Source organism: Neltuma alba, unplaced genomic scaffold, assembly GCF_004799145.2.
Source record: "Neltuma alba isolate B1F8T4 unplaced genomic scaffold, ASM479914v2 tig00001644_pilon, whole genome shotgun sequence".
In the NCBI taxonomy this organism is placed as follows: Eukaryota; Viridiplantae; Streptophyta; class Magnoliopsida; order Fabales; family Fabaceae; genus Neltuma; species Neltuma alba.
Genome location: NW_021632549.1, coordinates 16,798 through 30,582, shown reverse-complemented (window position 1 = coordinate 30,582; position 13,785 = coordinate 16,798). Strand labels below are relative to the sequence as shown.

At 35.8% G+C, this 13,785-nt stretch overlaps 2 protein-coding genes and 2 pseudogenes across 2 annotated transcripts; 1 reads left to right on the top strand and 3 right to left on the bottom strand.

Moving 5' to 3' along the window:
- Window positions 1–224: 224 nt before the first annotated feature.
- Window positions 225–3,187, bottom strand: LOC114760794 (anoctamin-like protein At1g73020; annotated as a pseudogene).
- Window positions 3,188–7,006: 3,819 nt separating this feature from the next.
- On the top strand, window positions 7,007–8,208 carry LOC114760802 (ESCRT-related protein CHMP1B-like). Its single transcript, XM_028950094.1, has 2 exons — window positions 7,007–7,117; window positions 7,233–8,208. The coding sequence occupies exon 2, from the start codon at window positions 7,247–7,249 to the stop codon at window positions 7,856–7,858; it is 612 nt and encodes a 203-aa protein (XP_028805927.1). The 5' UTR covers window positions 7,007–7,117; window positions 7,233–7,246; the 3' UTR covers window positions 7,859–8,208.
- A 1,022-nt stretch (window positions 8,209–9,230) lies between these two features.
- LOC114760777 (jacalin-related lectin 19-like) lies at window positions 9,231–10,995 on the bottom strand. Its single transcript, XM_028950065.1, has 3 exons — window positions 10,937–10,995; window positions 10,016–10,256; window positions 9,231–9,872 (listed from the first exon to the last, which is right to left on the bottom strand). Exons 1-3 carry the CDS (start codon window positions 10,993–10,995, stop codon window positions 9,549–9,551), a joined length of 624 nt encoding a protein of 207 aa, XP_028805898.1. The 3' UTR covers window positions 9,231–9,548.
- A 576-nt stretch (window positions 10,996–11,571) lies between these two features.
- Window positions 11,572–13,728, bottom strand: LOC114760768 (jacalin-related lectin 19-like; annotated as a pseudogene).
- Between the last annotated feature and the right edge of the window lie 57 nt (window positions 13,729–13,785).

The window sequence follows — 13,785 nt, the reverse complement described above, 5'->3', positions numbered from 1 at the left end:
GCCATCTAAGATACTAGATTTGTCTCTCCTGTGCAATGCACAGGGTACCATGTATGTTTGATCGTGAAATTCGAATCATTAAAACGTAAATGACATTGCTTCACAGCAGATTTCAGTACAGTTTCTAAAGTCAATTTGGCACCGGAGAATAGTCAACAACTAGCTTTGTGAGAACGGATTCAAATTTGAGGAAATAAAGTAGCCAGGAAAACTTTATCATCTTCCTTATTTAGAACAGACAACAATGTAGTATTGCATTTAACACATGGCAAATATTGAGAACCTGACAGAGGCAGGCATAAAATTTTCACTTAAAACTAGAAATTAGAAGCTCAAAAGAGTAAAATCTTAGATTCTTACTTAATTAGATCAGAATCAATAACTTCATAAAGATGTGCGTAAGCCAACTCAAATGGCAACTGGAGGCATATTATGCTGACAATTATGATGGCATCATTTCTAAATCGCATCATTTCTAAATCGCTGGTCGCCCCCCAAAACCACTCATGTCTCTGGAATACTTCCTTCCTTTCATTTTATCAGTATCTAATTTTATGAGTTCATTTTGTAGCGGTAGGGAACTTTCCTTGCTGCCTGGAATCTTATATCCTTGGTCTGCTGTAACCGAAGAGTCAATAGACCATCTACAGAATCCAATCAAGAAATAAAAAGCACCGGGGAGGAAGAGAGAGGTGCAAAGGAAAACCTTAGTAGGGGAATGAAGCACATAGAGAAGTAAATACAATGGTCACACACACACAGAGGGACACAAAAAAGTATACCTGGCTAGTAGGGCAGAATTTTTACGTTTCCAGAACTGACAAAACATTACAGCCCAAAGTATCACCCAACAAAGAAAATGGGTAAAACTACCAACTGCAATGACCTAGAAGACATCAAGTAACAGTCTTAGTGAAACTAATGTTTTGTTGGACAAGGAAACAGCCATAAATAGGCACATCAGCCAACTTGGCCTACCCAAAATCAATGAACCCCAAAACCAGACCAAATGCAGCTAGGAAGAGCAGCCACCGTGTGTACATTCCAAGGAAGGCAAAATAGATCGCAATCTGCAGATTATTAATTCCTTTATTAAATGATGACAACATTATTTTCAAATCACTTTTCTATAGCTCAGAGTTACAGTCACCTTTGCCCCATAATAAGAATAAATCTCATCGATTGGTTGATTTGTGAAATCCCACCAATAAAGTGCCCAGCTTTTGAGAAGTTTATGTCTCTTCTTTTCATCTATCAATCAAAAGCAATTTTAGCTTAAATTTATATAACATCAAATCTGAATAGAATTGACGGCATAAGTAAGTAAAAATACCATGCAGAGGAAAGACTTGCTTAACAATTTTCACTGATTCCAATTTCCGAAGCAAGTTCTCCCCAGTTTCCCATCTGATTTCCTTTCCATCAAATTTAAGGATCATGGCTGACCCGGTGCTGTTTACCTACAAATTACCATTGATATATAAGTGGTATAGGCGATGCAAAAATATCAACGAGCTCATGAAGAAATATGTACAATAATGCCATTTCATGGAAGCTATTTTCAACAGACATGCAATTGAACATAGCAACAAAGCTATTAAACAATTTAAAAGAATATATAGATTTTTAAGTTCGATTCATCTTATCAATAATAAGTTGCATGTGCGGAATCAATCTATAATTAAAAATTAATAAGTATAACTTAATGAATATAAGAACGAACTTTAAAAGATGGTATTTAATGGACAACTTAAATGGAAGCACTTTCCTGAATTGATTACACTACAGCTAAGTCAAATTATCAGGGGGGGGCGGATGAAGAGAATGGTTTCCTTGTTTAAAAATAATAATAATAATAATAAAAAAACTCACTATTCCATATATTAAATGATAGTAGCACTGAAATCGCTCACACCAACTGAAAATTGAACCATCGGGTTGTCTCACAAAAGCATCAACGCCCTCCACCTGGAATTGCAAATCCATCCCTGCTATTGAACACGAGAACAATCAGTGACGTAATTAAAAAGAAATTTCATTAACCACATGCTGTCAATCCATTCGAACTAAACATGAAGACATGGAAGAACACTTAAAATTCATGGAAATTGCAGAACTTCACCTATATGAGTCCGTTTCTTGATCTGTAGCTCATATGCAGCCCTTCCCAACGTCTCCAAAGGTGCGGCCAGCTAAAAAATTCGAGGGTCAGGTTATAGCAACTCAACATTTTTCTTTTGGGGGTGCATGATAACTACCCAGACTCCCCACCACTAGATCACAGATATTGGCTTAGGTCGACAAATGACTGGAAATATAACCTTAGATTAGTAAGAACGGAGAAAAATTGAAGGCAGATACGACCCCATAAAAAATTTGTTCAGAACTCTTCTGCTGGAAGAAAAGACCGTCTACGATTTTCTCCAACAAACATTGGAACGAAAAGAAATGACCTTTAGCACTGCTAACAGATCTTAGCATTCCTTCCATTGCTACGACTGGAATGTACTCCAGATGATAAAGATAATACTCAATACGCAAAGGAGGTTGAATAATGCAATTTAGAAGTCTAACCTTAATAAACTCTTCTGCAATGCCATGAACTCCCTCAACTATAAACCCGACCTTCCTAAACTCCTGCACTAGGACATTTACGCAGTCAGAGACTTCATCTTTTTCCTGCACGATTCTCCTTGGAATTACCACCGCAATCTCAAAAACAGGCTCCTCCTTTTCATGCTCCTTCATTTTTCAATCCTTAGAGACCATGTAAACACCAAATCCCTAGACACCTGAATTCGAACGAAATAAAGCTTCAGAGAGCGCCGAAAGGTCCCTTTCCTGGATCAAAGGTTGCAAGCAGCCAAATAGGCTTCTAATTCAGGAATGAAGAATGAGGTTTTAGGAAAGCAGTTTTTTCCGAGACCCAGGAGACACAATTGTGTCTCCTTTCGTGGTCTAACCGTCAAAAGACGCGATAAAGACCGAAATGACGATACTTTCTAGGCAGATGGCAATGTGGGTGGGGACGATAAGTTCAACCTAAAAACCGGGAAGAGAACAGACAGTGGAAATCACGATGATGGATCAATGGAAACGGCCAATCGGCGGCACCAGTGCCGAGCAACGGACACATGGAATGATCTGATTTGGGATGATCTTGAATTTAAATTTATGAATCTCCCCTAATCAGACTTGGAGATTCTCCTTAGATGGGACCCCTTGCTGGTAATAATAACGGTTTAATCTAGAAAACAATGTTTTCCAAACTGAAAATATGATTTGAGGCGCCACTTTGACTTGGATAGGAAATGGATTTCTATCCACCCAACAGTTCTAGTATTTGAAGGGGCAATAAATAACCTCACGTTGGCTGCTCAACTGGAAACTGATACTCTTCTATAAATTCTCATTTAAGTTTATTGTATATGGATTAAAAAATTGGTTTTATTTATAAGATTTGCTTAAAAAATGTTTGAAATTTTAACCAATTTTTTTAAAAATTTTTGCTCCAATTTTTTTCTTACACCTTTATTTCTTACCTTGTTTTATTCGCTGTCACCATAAGTAAGGATATTGAAAATTGATACTAGTACTCCTCCGGTCCTTATTATAAGACCCTATTTGGCTTTTTTATTTGGTTCTAATTATAAGACCCCAATCCATTTTGTCTCTTATATTTATGTATTTTTTTTCAAAATAATCCTTCTAATAATGATAGTTTTAGCCAATATACTTAATTAGCAAGGATATTTTAGGAATGACAACACTTATTTATTATAAATAACCAGCTTAACTTATTTCCTTAATCTCCTCAAATAAATCAATTGGGTCTTATAATTAGGATCGGAGGAGTATTAAATATTGTTTTGAAATTGCGAAAAAACATGTTTTTTTTATTTTTAATATGAGCAGCCGGGAGGTTTTTTTTTTTTTTTTTGGAAATGTTTGGGTTCATTCTTATTCTACTCTTATTACTTTTACTCTTTAGTAAAGTTAGGTATCTTATCTCTAGTGTCAACAACAAATTTTACAGCTGGGTTGTGATTTAATGTTGTTTTAAGTTTATTGCGATTTACTTTGTTATCAGTTACCATCATATGCTAGGTTATTTTTGCCCCTAAATATTACATTTTCGCTTAGAAATTGAAATCAGTAAAAAGATCATTGATAACTTTCAAATATTTGTATTCCATATATTCGTAGATTAAAATATTAGTTTAGAGCAATACATATGCAAGAGGTGTGTTTCTTTTCCAACCATATCCTTGGAGTGAAATAAATGAATGGAAAAAAGATAAGGAAAATGAATAGAAAAAAAGAGAGAAATATGTAATTTTTTTGACCAGCAAGAGAAATATGTAATTAATGGAAGGTAAAAATAAAAAATGCATTAAACTTTTAAACAGATACAATTATCACTTATATATAAAATCAATTTTATGTAAAGAATATTACTTATATATATAGTTGGCACAACTATGATGGGTAAAATAGCATCTAGCACTTTGAATACATCTTATACCTAGTCTTGTTTGTGATTTATAATGTTAAATGCATTATAAATTATATTAACATTGTGGAAGTACTTAGAAGTCCTAAATGATTGATATTAAAAATATTAGATGTACTATAAATAAATAAAATTAAGATATTAAATATAAAAAAAATTAATATTGGGATGATGTTACTTATTAATATGCTTTCTAGAATTAAATTTAGATTATAAACCACATTTTACGTTAGATTTGGAGGCAGTAATTTTTAACATCACGTCTATGTAAAGCATAAAGTCACTAAGAATCGTACTAAAGGCCCATGAAATTTCGCGAGGCAAAATCATGTAACGATGGATCTATTGTACTTTTACTAGTCACGGATTGACAAAATGATGGGTTTTGCAGAGATATGAGTAAAGATTGATGGATGAAAACGTGGAGAGTACATCAGATTCTGCAAAACAAAAGCCGATCACTCAAATCAAAGGCCTCATAAGAAACCTTAATTTAATATACAGTGCGTAAGATTCCACGTGAATAAAAGTGGATAGTTACTCAATCCTTTATGTGTCTTACAGCTTTTATGCATTGAAAAGGCCATTTTAAGTTTAGGATGAAACTTGGAGTCCCACATCGTCTGCTACTATCATCGTAAAGCTTTTATATATGAGAAAGCAAAACCAATCAGCAACTCTGACCACGAGGAGTTGTGAACGGGCTCATATACCCAGTGACTTTGTTGCTGGGCTGGGCTCAGGAAAGTCCCCGGGCCCACTTCTGCAGAGATGCAGGCCCGGAAACGGGTTACTTCGAGTTGGGAATTAATTCATCCTCCTGGGTGGAGGGCTGAGACACGTGTGGAGCCTTGAGATTCCCGCCGAAGATATTGGCCAATGACACAGTTATTCACAAGGTCCTCTATGGACCAACAGAACGGGGCTTACGTCCTCGGGGTCACCCTTTTTTTGATGTTTCTGAAGTCCATCTACAGGGTATTCAAATGCATTTAACTAGGGGAAAATTACACTCAGGTTCCATATAAGGCAATTAATTAAGAAAAAGTTTGAAAATCCTGAAATGATTCCTAAGTCTCCAGGACCTGTGTGTAATTAATTTGAACTGACAGAATGGGATACCAGGGACAGTGCTGAGGTTGTTAATCACTTCTCCTCTGTTTTTTCAACAGCCACTGCTGAGGTTGTAAATAAATTGTATTGGGTTCAAATTAATAGGGGTAAGTAAGTAATTTCATAATTACAATTTATTACACACATCTTTGGAGACTTAGAAATCATTTTAGGATTTTTCAGAAACTTTTTTTGAATTAATTATTTTATATGGAATCTGAGTGTACTTTTCCTTAATTAGTTAACTCACCTTCCGCATCTAGAATACTATCTTCGGTTCTAATTATAAGAGCCAGTTGACTAATTTGAAGAGATTAAGGAAGTGAGTTGAGTTAGTTATTTGTTCTAAATAGGTGTTGTCTTTTTTAAAATATCTTTACTAATCAAATGTATTGACCAAAACTATTATTGTTAGAAGGCTATTTTGAAAAACATGCATAAATATAAGAGACAAAATGGATTGGAGTCTTATATTTAAAACTAAAATAAAAATTAAACAGGATCTTATATTAAGGACAGGAGATAGTACAATATGTAGCGGGTGGATTACACTTGTGATTACTGCTCCCCCGGTTGCCGCTGGATGAAGCCATGTCAAGGCCCGAAGACCCATATGCTCTCGCTGTTAATTGTAAATCCCTCCCTAAAATATCACTTCATTCTTTTTTTCTTTTTTTTTTGTATAAAAACCATGAGTCGGCTTTTGGCCTTAAAAAAAAAAAACATGACTGGGAAAGCAAGTTATTTGCACTTTTTTTTTATTATTGCTATTTAAAGGCTAAATTATATAAAACTTTCAAAACTTAGAATTTGTAAATAACTTTCTTAATTTTTAAAACTGGAGGCACCCCCGGGGATTTTGAAAACGTTTGTATTTTTACAGTATTGTCTTTCATTAGAAGAAGCCCCTCACTTTTATGTTTGATGCCGTCTCATTACCTTTACCATTAATTGTTGTTACTGAAGCTTCAATTCTGGTGATTGATTTCTTGAGGTAAGCGGGTGATGAAGTGTAGTAAACAGCCAACGAAATGTAAAATAGATATTTACATTTCATAAAACTTTATCTCATTAACTGTATTAGTGGTTGGCTATTGAAACTTCGATACTAACTGCTATGATTTGTTAAGTCAAAACTGGCTCAAATTTACACGGTTGGATATTTTATGATATTTACAACATTTCATTAGCTATTTGACATGCTTCGTAAACCAGCTTTATCTGAATAAATCACAACCAACGATGCCGGAGCTCCAATTATTGTCGATGGCATTTTTTCCAACATTTCAGAATTTGATTTGTCATTTTAAAATTTTAAGGATATTTTTCTGCCATCTTCCCCTCGGCTCAAATAATTAATTAAATGCGGTGCGACTCGTTTGGACTTGGCCGTGGGGGTGGCGTGTCCGTGTGCAGAGGAAAAGCTCTCGATTTCGGGGAAACATCGCATTCCCTAGTGGAATTGAAATCCATCCCTCTCCTGCCTCTCTGGTCTCTGCTTCAAATTCCCAAATTCCTCAGAACCATCGTCCAAAAATTTCTCTTTTACTCGATTGTTTACGATTTTCTCTGTGTTCCCAAATTTCAATTCTTTGATCGTTTGCAGTGACACAAGGAATCATGGGCAACACAGAGAAGTTGATGAACCAGATCATGGAATTGAAATTCACCTCCAAGTCCCTTCAACGCCAAGCCCGTAAATGCGAGAAGGAAGAGAAATCCGAGAAGCTTAAGGTCAAGAAAGCCATGGAGAAAGGGAACGTGGACGGCGCTCGCATCTACGCGGAGAACGCCATTCGAAAGCGAACCGAGCAGATGAATTATCTGCGTCTCGCCTCTCGGCTTGACGCCGTCGTCGCTCGGCTTGATACCCAAGCCAAGATGAGCACCATCAATAAGTCCATGGCTAACATCGTCAAGTCCCTGGAATCTTCCTTGGGCACCGGTAATCTCCAGAAGATGTCCGAGACCATGGACTCTTTCGAGAAGCAGTTTGTGAATATGGAGGTTCAAGCTGAGTTCATGGAGAGCGCTATGGCCGGATCCACCTCTCTTTCCACTCCTGAAGGCGAGGTCAACAGCTTGATGCAGCAGGTGGCCGATGATTATGGCCTCGAGGTCTCGGTGGGTCTGCCGCAGCCGGCATCTCACGCTGTTCCGACTAAGGAGGCGGAGAAGGCGGACGAGGGTGACTTGTCTAGGCGACTTGCTGAGCTTAAGGCGAGAGGTTAAGATCGAGTTATTATCATTAGGGTGATGGGTGTCATTTGTGAATGAAATACATATAAACTACACAATTATGCTTGAGTTTTTGTCTTTTTTTTAATAATGAGAATGAATGTTTTGTGTATATTCAACTGAATTTCTCTCTAAGCTGTTACTTTTATACTGTATTTTGGGATGATCCCTTTGCAGCATACCTGTCCTAGTTGTTACTTATGCTTATTAGCTTTAGCCATGTGACTTTCTTGAACAACGATGTAGATTTTGTAGATATTAGGCGGTGTGTGATGTTTGAAGAACATGTCCAGTTATATTGTAAGCATAATTGTATAGCAGGTAAGTGGATGATGGTTCATGTATGCTGATGAATGAATGATGTAGTGTGGGTTGCTTCATCAGTTGTGCAAGTGTGATGAAATATTTGGTTAGAGAAAGTGGTTAAATCATAAATGCCTTTTTTACAATGAGATGAGAGTGTAAAATTGATGGGCTTTGGAGGAGCTGGGAATTCCTGTAATTTGCAGGGGCAACTGAGCAACTTATAATTTGATAGAGAATCTGCTTCCATGTGATTCAATCAATGTTTGGGAATTGGTCCTAAATAACATCATCTAGTTAGCATCATTAATGCCGGAGACTTGTGCACTGGAACTTTTTTTTTCCCTCCTCATTTGTCCATTATAGAATCAGAAGAAAGGTTTGAATTTAGAACCTCTGTCTCCGTCTAACTAACTGTAAATAAACGACGGATAACTGTAAACTGGATTTGTCATATGATCGGGGAATATAATTACTTTGATGGTTGTTGAATTTTGCTCTGAACTATTATGAATTATTCAATGGTTCTTGTTAGCCTAGGTCAGTCATACCAGTAACTAACCTTACTCTAGATGATGAGTGTGCGCTTCGTAAAAGTCTAAGGGGAAGACAGTGCGGGAAAGAATATATACTGGACACAATCAATGAGCTATTATGCAGAATGAGATTCCCCTTCAAGCACGCCCAGTGACAGAATTTTACTTTAAGCATTTTCGAAGAAAGCACATTGAGCTGTTTTAAGTCTAAACATTTATATCACAAGGGAATTTTGAGAATGCTCTCATGTGAAAGAAGCGTCGTTCTGTGTTATATAATCCTTGATAACGAAAAGTGATCAATCTAACCGTTTGAAGTATGTTAAACAGAAAGCAATTCAACCTATGCTTCTTATTAAGTGATGGGCAATTTTACGTTGCCAGATTTTTCCATCAAACACAAATACTTGCTCTTGTATTGTTCTGGGTATGGATATAGCTACAGGATATTGACAGACTTATTCATTTATAGTACAATGACACTCCCAAACCCATGACAAAAGCATCATAAAGCTCTCTAGTTCTCTCTCAATTGTAGACTCTGTAGTTCTCTTTTACTAAACTAACAAGTCTAATTTTATATGGTTTTCTGGCCAGCTTTGGTGGCTGACGACATTAAAGGTCCACTCGTAAACTTTATCAACGTGCATGCTTCACCACTCAACCCATGCTCCCGTATTCTTCCCTTATTTTACTAACTTAGCACAATATGGGCTTCACTATTTTGTATTTTACTAACTTACTTTAAGAGTTGTATAGAATAAATATGTGAAAAGAATTTCGTCTTAAATTGCGTAAAAAATTTTTTACGTTTTGTAAGACAAAATTCTTCTCACATAGTTATTTTATACATTGCAAAATCTTTTGAAATAAGCTAATCCACATCCAAAGCAGTTTTTCAGTTTCTGAAGCAAGGTTTTTGATTGTTTAGGAGACAAAGTGAAACCAATTGAATCTAAGTACCATCCGCTTCTCCCCTTAAACCCTACAATTTTGCATCCTTCCATTGTAAAGTCAAATGGTGTGCCTTCTTCAACTCCATATGGTCCATAGGTTGTGATGTTGCTCTTAAACACCAATGATCGAATGACAGGTGTGCCGTTAAGCCACGCTGGACAGTAATGTCCACTGACACCAATCAAGAACTCATCTGGGTACTGCAGCTTAATCTGATGGACATGAAAAATTTGGGTTACTTTCAAGTTTATGATACGCCCTAGAGGACAACATATACATGTGGAGTTAGAACAAAATCTTCATATCAGAAACAAAGGTGATTCCTCAAAAAAGGTATCTGAGATACTGAACTAACCTCATCAGTTTCGTTGCCTCTGGTTCCTCCATGTCTGTCAGCTTTGAAAGGCTTACCATGCTTGTCATAAACAACTTGAATGGAGTCTATACAATCTCCATAAACCAGTGTGATTTCTCTCACCCCTGTGAAGCAACCATCGTCCCAGCTCGATCCTCCGTTTCCTCCCCATGGTCCCACTACTACCAGGTTGTTGTTCTTCCTTCCTGCAAAACCCTTTGTCTTAGTTCCGTTGAAAAGCCTATTGTAGGATTATGATCCTACAAAACTTTGTTTACAGAGAACAGATCATACACCTTCTCAAATACATCAAGGACCAAGTGTAAGGAGGCCTTTTTCTTAGGGCCTCAAATTATATACTAATTCCCTTTTTTTAATATAAGAGCTAGTTGACTAGTTTAAGTAAATTAAAAAAATTAGTTAAATTAGTTATTCATAATAAATAGGTGGTGTCTTTCCTAAAATATTCTTACTAATAAAATTATTACTTAATGAAACCTTTAATATGTATAACTACTATAAGGACTATTTTGAGAAAAAATAGATAAATATAAGGAACACAGTGAATTAGAGTCTTATATTTAAAATCAAATTAGTTTTTATATTAAAGACCACAACTAGGATATGCTCAAATGGTAGAAACTTTCATTTAGCAAACTTGTATGTCTGATTTCTTAGGTAGATTCAAAGCAAAACGAAGCTCGAGAACAACTATTCGTAGTTTTCTACCAAACATTAGGTGCACAGCAGGAAACATGTCTGATAGGAACAAAAACGCCAGATTTGAAAAACCTTACCATAAGGACTCTAAACTTTGAAGATTAGGATAAGCAACGATTCAGATCTGTGATACTATCTGCTTTGAAGTATCTATTGTTTTGAGAACTGAGATTAACGGACACAAACACATATATAGGCAACCGAGCGGAGGACTTAGTGCGGTATCTAATTCCATTTAAAAGGAAGACATATATAGCCATTCCACGTTTTGCTTTTAGGTGAACATTTGGATATATGCGAGCCACTATAAGAGAAATGCCAGACTTGAATCTTTCACAATCAGCTTTTCCTGTTCACCAAACTCGGTGACAAATGGAATTTAGAACCCTAGCACAATTAGGTGTTAACTCACTCAAAAGTAAATATTTTTTTTGCTCTTTCTTATTCTAGGTATAAGTGCAGGGTGTTGATACAATTATTTATCCTCCAACTCCGAATCCGAGAATCTTAAGGTCAAAAGAAAGCTAATACTACCTCCGGTCCTAATTATAAGACCCTGTTTGACTTTTATTTTGGTCCTAAATATAAGACTCAAATCCACTTTGTCTCTCATATTTATCCACTTTTTCCAAGATAGTCCTTCTAACAATGATAGTTATAGCCAATACACTTGATTAGTAAGGATATTTTAGGAAAGATAACACCTATTTATGACAAATAACTAACTTAACTAAATTCCTTAATCTCTCCAAATTTGTCAACTGGGTTTTATAATTAGGACCGGAGGTAGTAGTTCTCTTTATTATTCCGATGTATAACAACCAAAATTTCATTGTTCAAGAGACTTCGAAGGCAACTGAATCCAAATACACACCACTTTGTCCCTTAAACCCTACAACCTTGCCTCCTTCCATTGAAAAGGTAAATGGTGTGCCTTGTTCAAAACCGCATGGGCCATAAGTTGTTGTGTTGCTCTTAAATGTCAGTGACCGAATGACCAGGGCTCCTTTAAATGGAAAATAATGACCACTCACACCAATCAAGAACTCATTTGGGTACTGCAGCTTAATCTGGTAGATGAACATGAAAAACGAGGGTTAGTGTGAAGTTAATCCCCAAAGCTAGAACATAATCTTCCCCTTCCACATAAAAGTGATGCCTCAAGCATCTTCCTAAGAATCAAAATAAAGTTGTTCCCAACAAAAGTTGATCCAATTGGTAAGCAGTTATTCATAACTCATTGGGTCATGAGTTTAAATTTATGTGATGGAGTCTATAAGAGCTCATTGAGCCTAGAAAATGCCTAGTCCTGATTTTTTTTGGGAAAAAAAAAGGTTGCTGTCATAGTCAGATACTGAACTAACCTTGACAGTGTTGTTGCCTCCATTTCCTCCATGTTTGTCTGCCATGAAGGGCTCACCATTCTTATCATAAACCACTTGAATGGAATCTATACAGCGTCCCTAAACAAGTGTGATTTCTCTCACACCTGTGAAGCGACCATCGTCCCAACTAGACCCGCCGTTTCCTCCCCATGGTCCCACTATGAGGCTTCTCCTCTTCCTTCCTGTTTCTTCCTGCAAAGTTCATTGGCTTAGGTCTGTTGAAGAGCCTATTGCAGGAGTATGACCCTATGAACAATGTTTACAGAGAACAGATTGTATATATAATCAAATAAGTCAAGGCCTAGCTCCTTTCTAGGGACCCCCAGTTGTACATATTCTCAAATAGAAACTTGATATATTTGGCAATCATGAATTGTCTTCATTTGCAGATTGAATGGCAAAACACACCTGAGAATTGAAAAAGAAAACGATATTTAATTTATAGTTGACCAGACACAAGATACACAGGCGGAAATATGATTGAGCCACGAATTGAATAACCTTACCATGGGGACTTCGAAAGAGGGATATATAAGCAACAATAATTCAGATTTGTGACGGTGACAGGGTTACAGGGTGGCTACGGCTTTGAGGACTGATATTAACATATGTGTACACACACACACACACACACTTAACGAAGAGTCAGATATGAATTCATTAAATTGAAGAAATTCACATTTTCGTTTTTCTAGGAGAATATTATTCATTGCATAGTCTTTACCCGGTACATGCATTGAGTGGTCTAAACTAATATTCATGATACATATGGTTTTATTTTTCCCCCAAGATCATTTATTAAAAAAAGGTTAATATTAGTTTTAATTCTTGAAATTTGATCTTGTGTTGGTTTTGGTTCTTGAATTTTTAAAATGAGTGATTTTAGTCTTGAAACTTTTGAGTCCAAAAAAAAAAAAAGTCTTGAAACTTTGACCCTGTCCTAGTTTTGGCCTTGAAATCTTAGATAAGTGATTTTTATCCTTAAAATTTGATTTTATTTTGATCCGACTTAAGATTTTTGGTCTCTAAAACAATGATCAAACCTAAAATAAGATTAAATTTTAGAGACTAAATTAAAAACACTTGTTTCAAATTTCAGGAATTAAAACCGAAATGAATTCAAATTGCAATGATGAAATACATTGATTTCAAATTTCAGAAACTAAAACCAAAAAGAAATCAAATTTTAAAGACTAAAGATAGTATTAATCATAAAAAAAATGTTTAGTATTTTCTTTTTTGAATTAGAGAAATAAACATGTACCGCCAACGCTTATAGAAAGAATTTTTATCGAGAGAATGACAACTAAGCGCTTTAAATCTTTCACGGAAAAATTAAACGTCCCGGTTCTCAATTATATGTAATATATTTATATAATGATAGTAATCAAAATAATAATTGGTTTTTCATGCAAACGTCACGTCCCAATTTTCAATTTCTTGAGAAAAATAAATTAAATATGAATTCAAATTATTCACTTTGATGTTTGATAAATGAAAAAAAATGATAATTTAGGATAAGACTGATACCAAGTCGAGAACTCTTCACACCTTCATTTCTCGAATTGCATAGTTAATTTCCAACATTTCAATTCTCATTTTGCCCATTTCGGCGCTTAAAACCTTTTTATAAATGTCTTTGGTTGTCGTTTTTTCTTGTTTAGT

What these genes read in the sequence shown, in the direction of transcription:
- LOC114760802 (XM_028950094.1), top strand. Translation starts at nt 7,247, where the DNA reads ATGGGCAACACAGAGAAGTTGATGAACCAGATCATGGAATTGAAATTC.
- LOC114760777 (XM_028950065.1), bottom strand. Translation starts at nt 10,995, where the DNA reads ATGGCTATATATGTCTTCCTTTTAAATGGAATTAGATACCGCACTAAG. An exon ending in CGCACTAAGTCCTCCGCTCG is followed by an intron (nt 10,257 to 10,936) that starts GTTGCCTATATA and finishes ATCCTACAATAG; the next exon opens with GCTTTTCAACGGAACTAAGA. An exon ending in GAGGCAACGAAACTGATGAG is followed by an intron (nt 9,873 to 10,015) that starts GTTAGTTCAGTA and finishes CATGTCCATCAG; the next exon opens with ATTAAGCTGCAGTACCCAGA.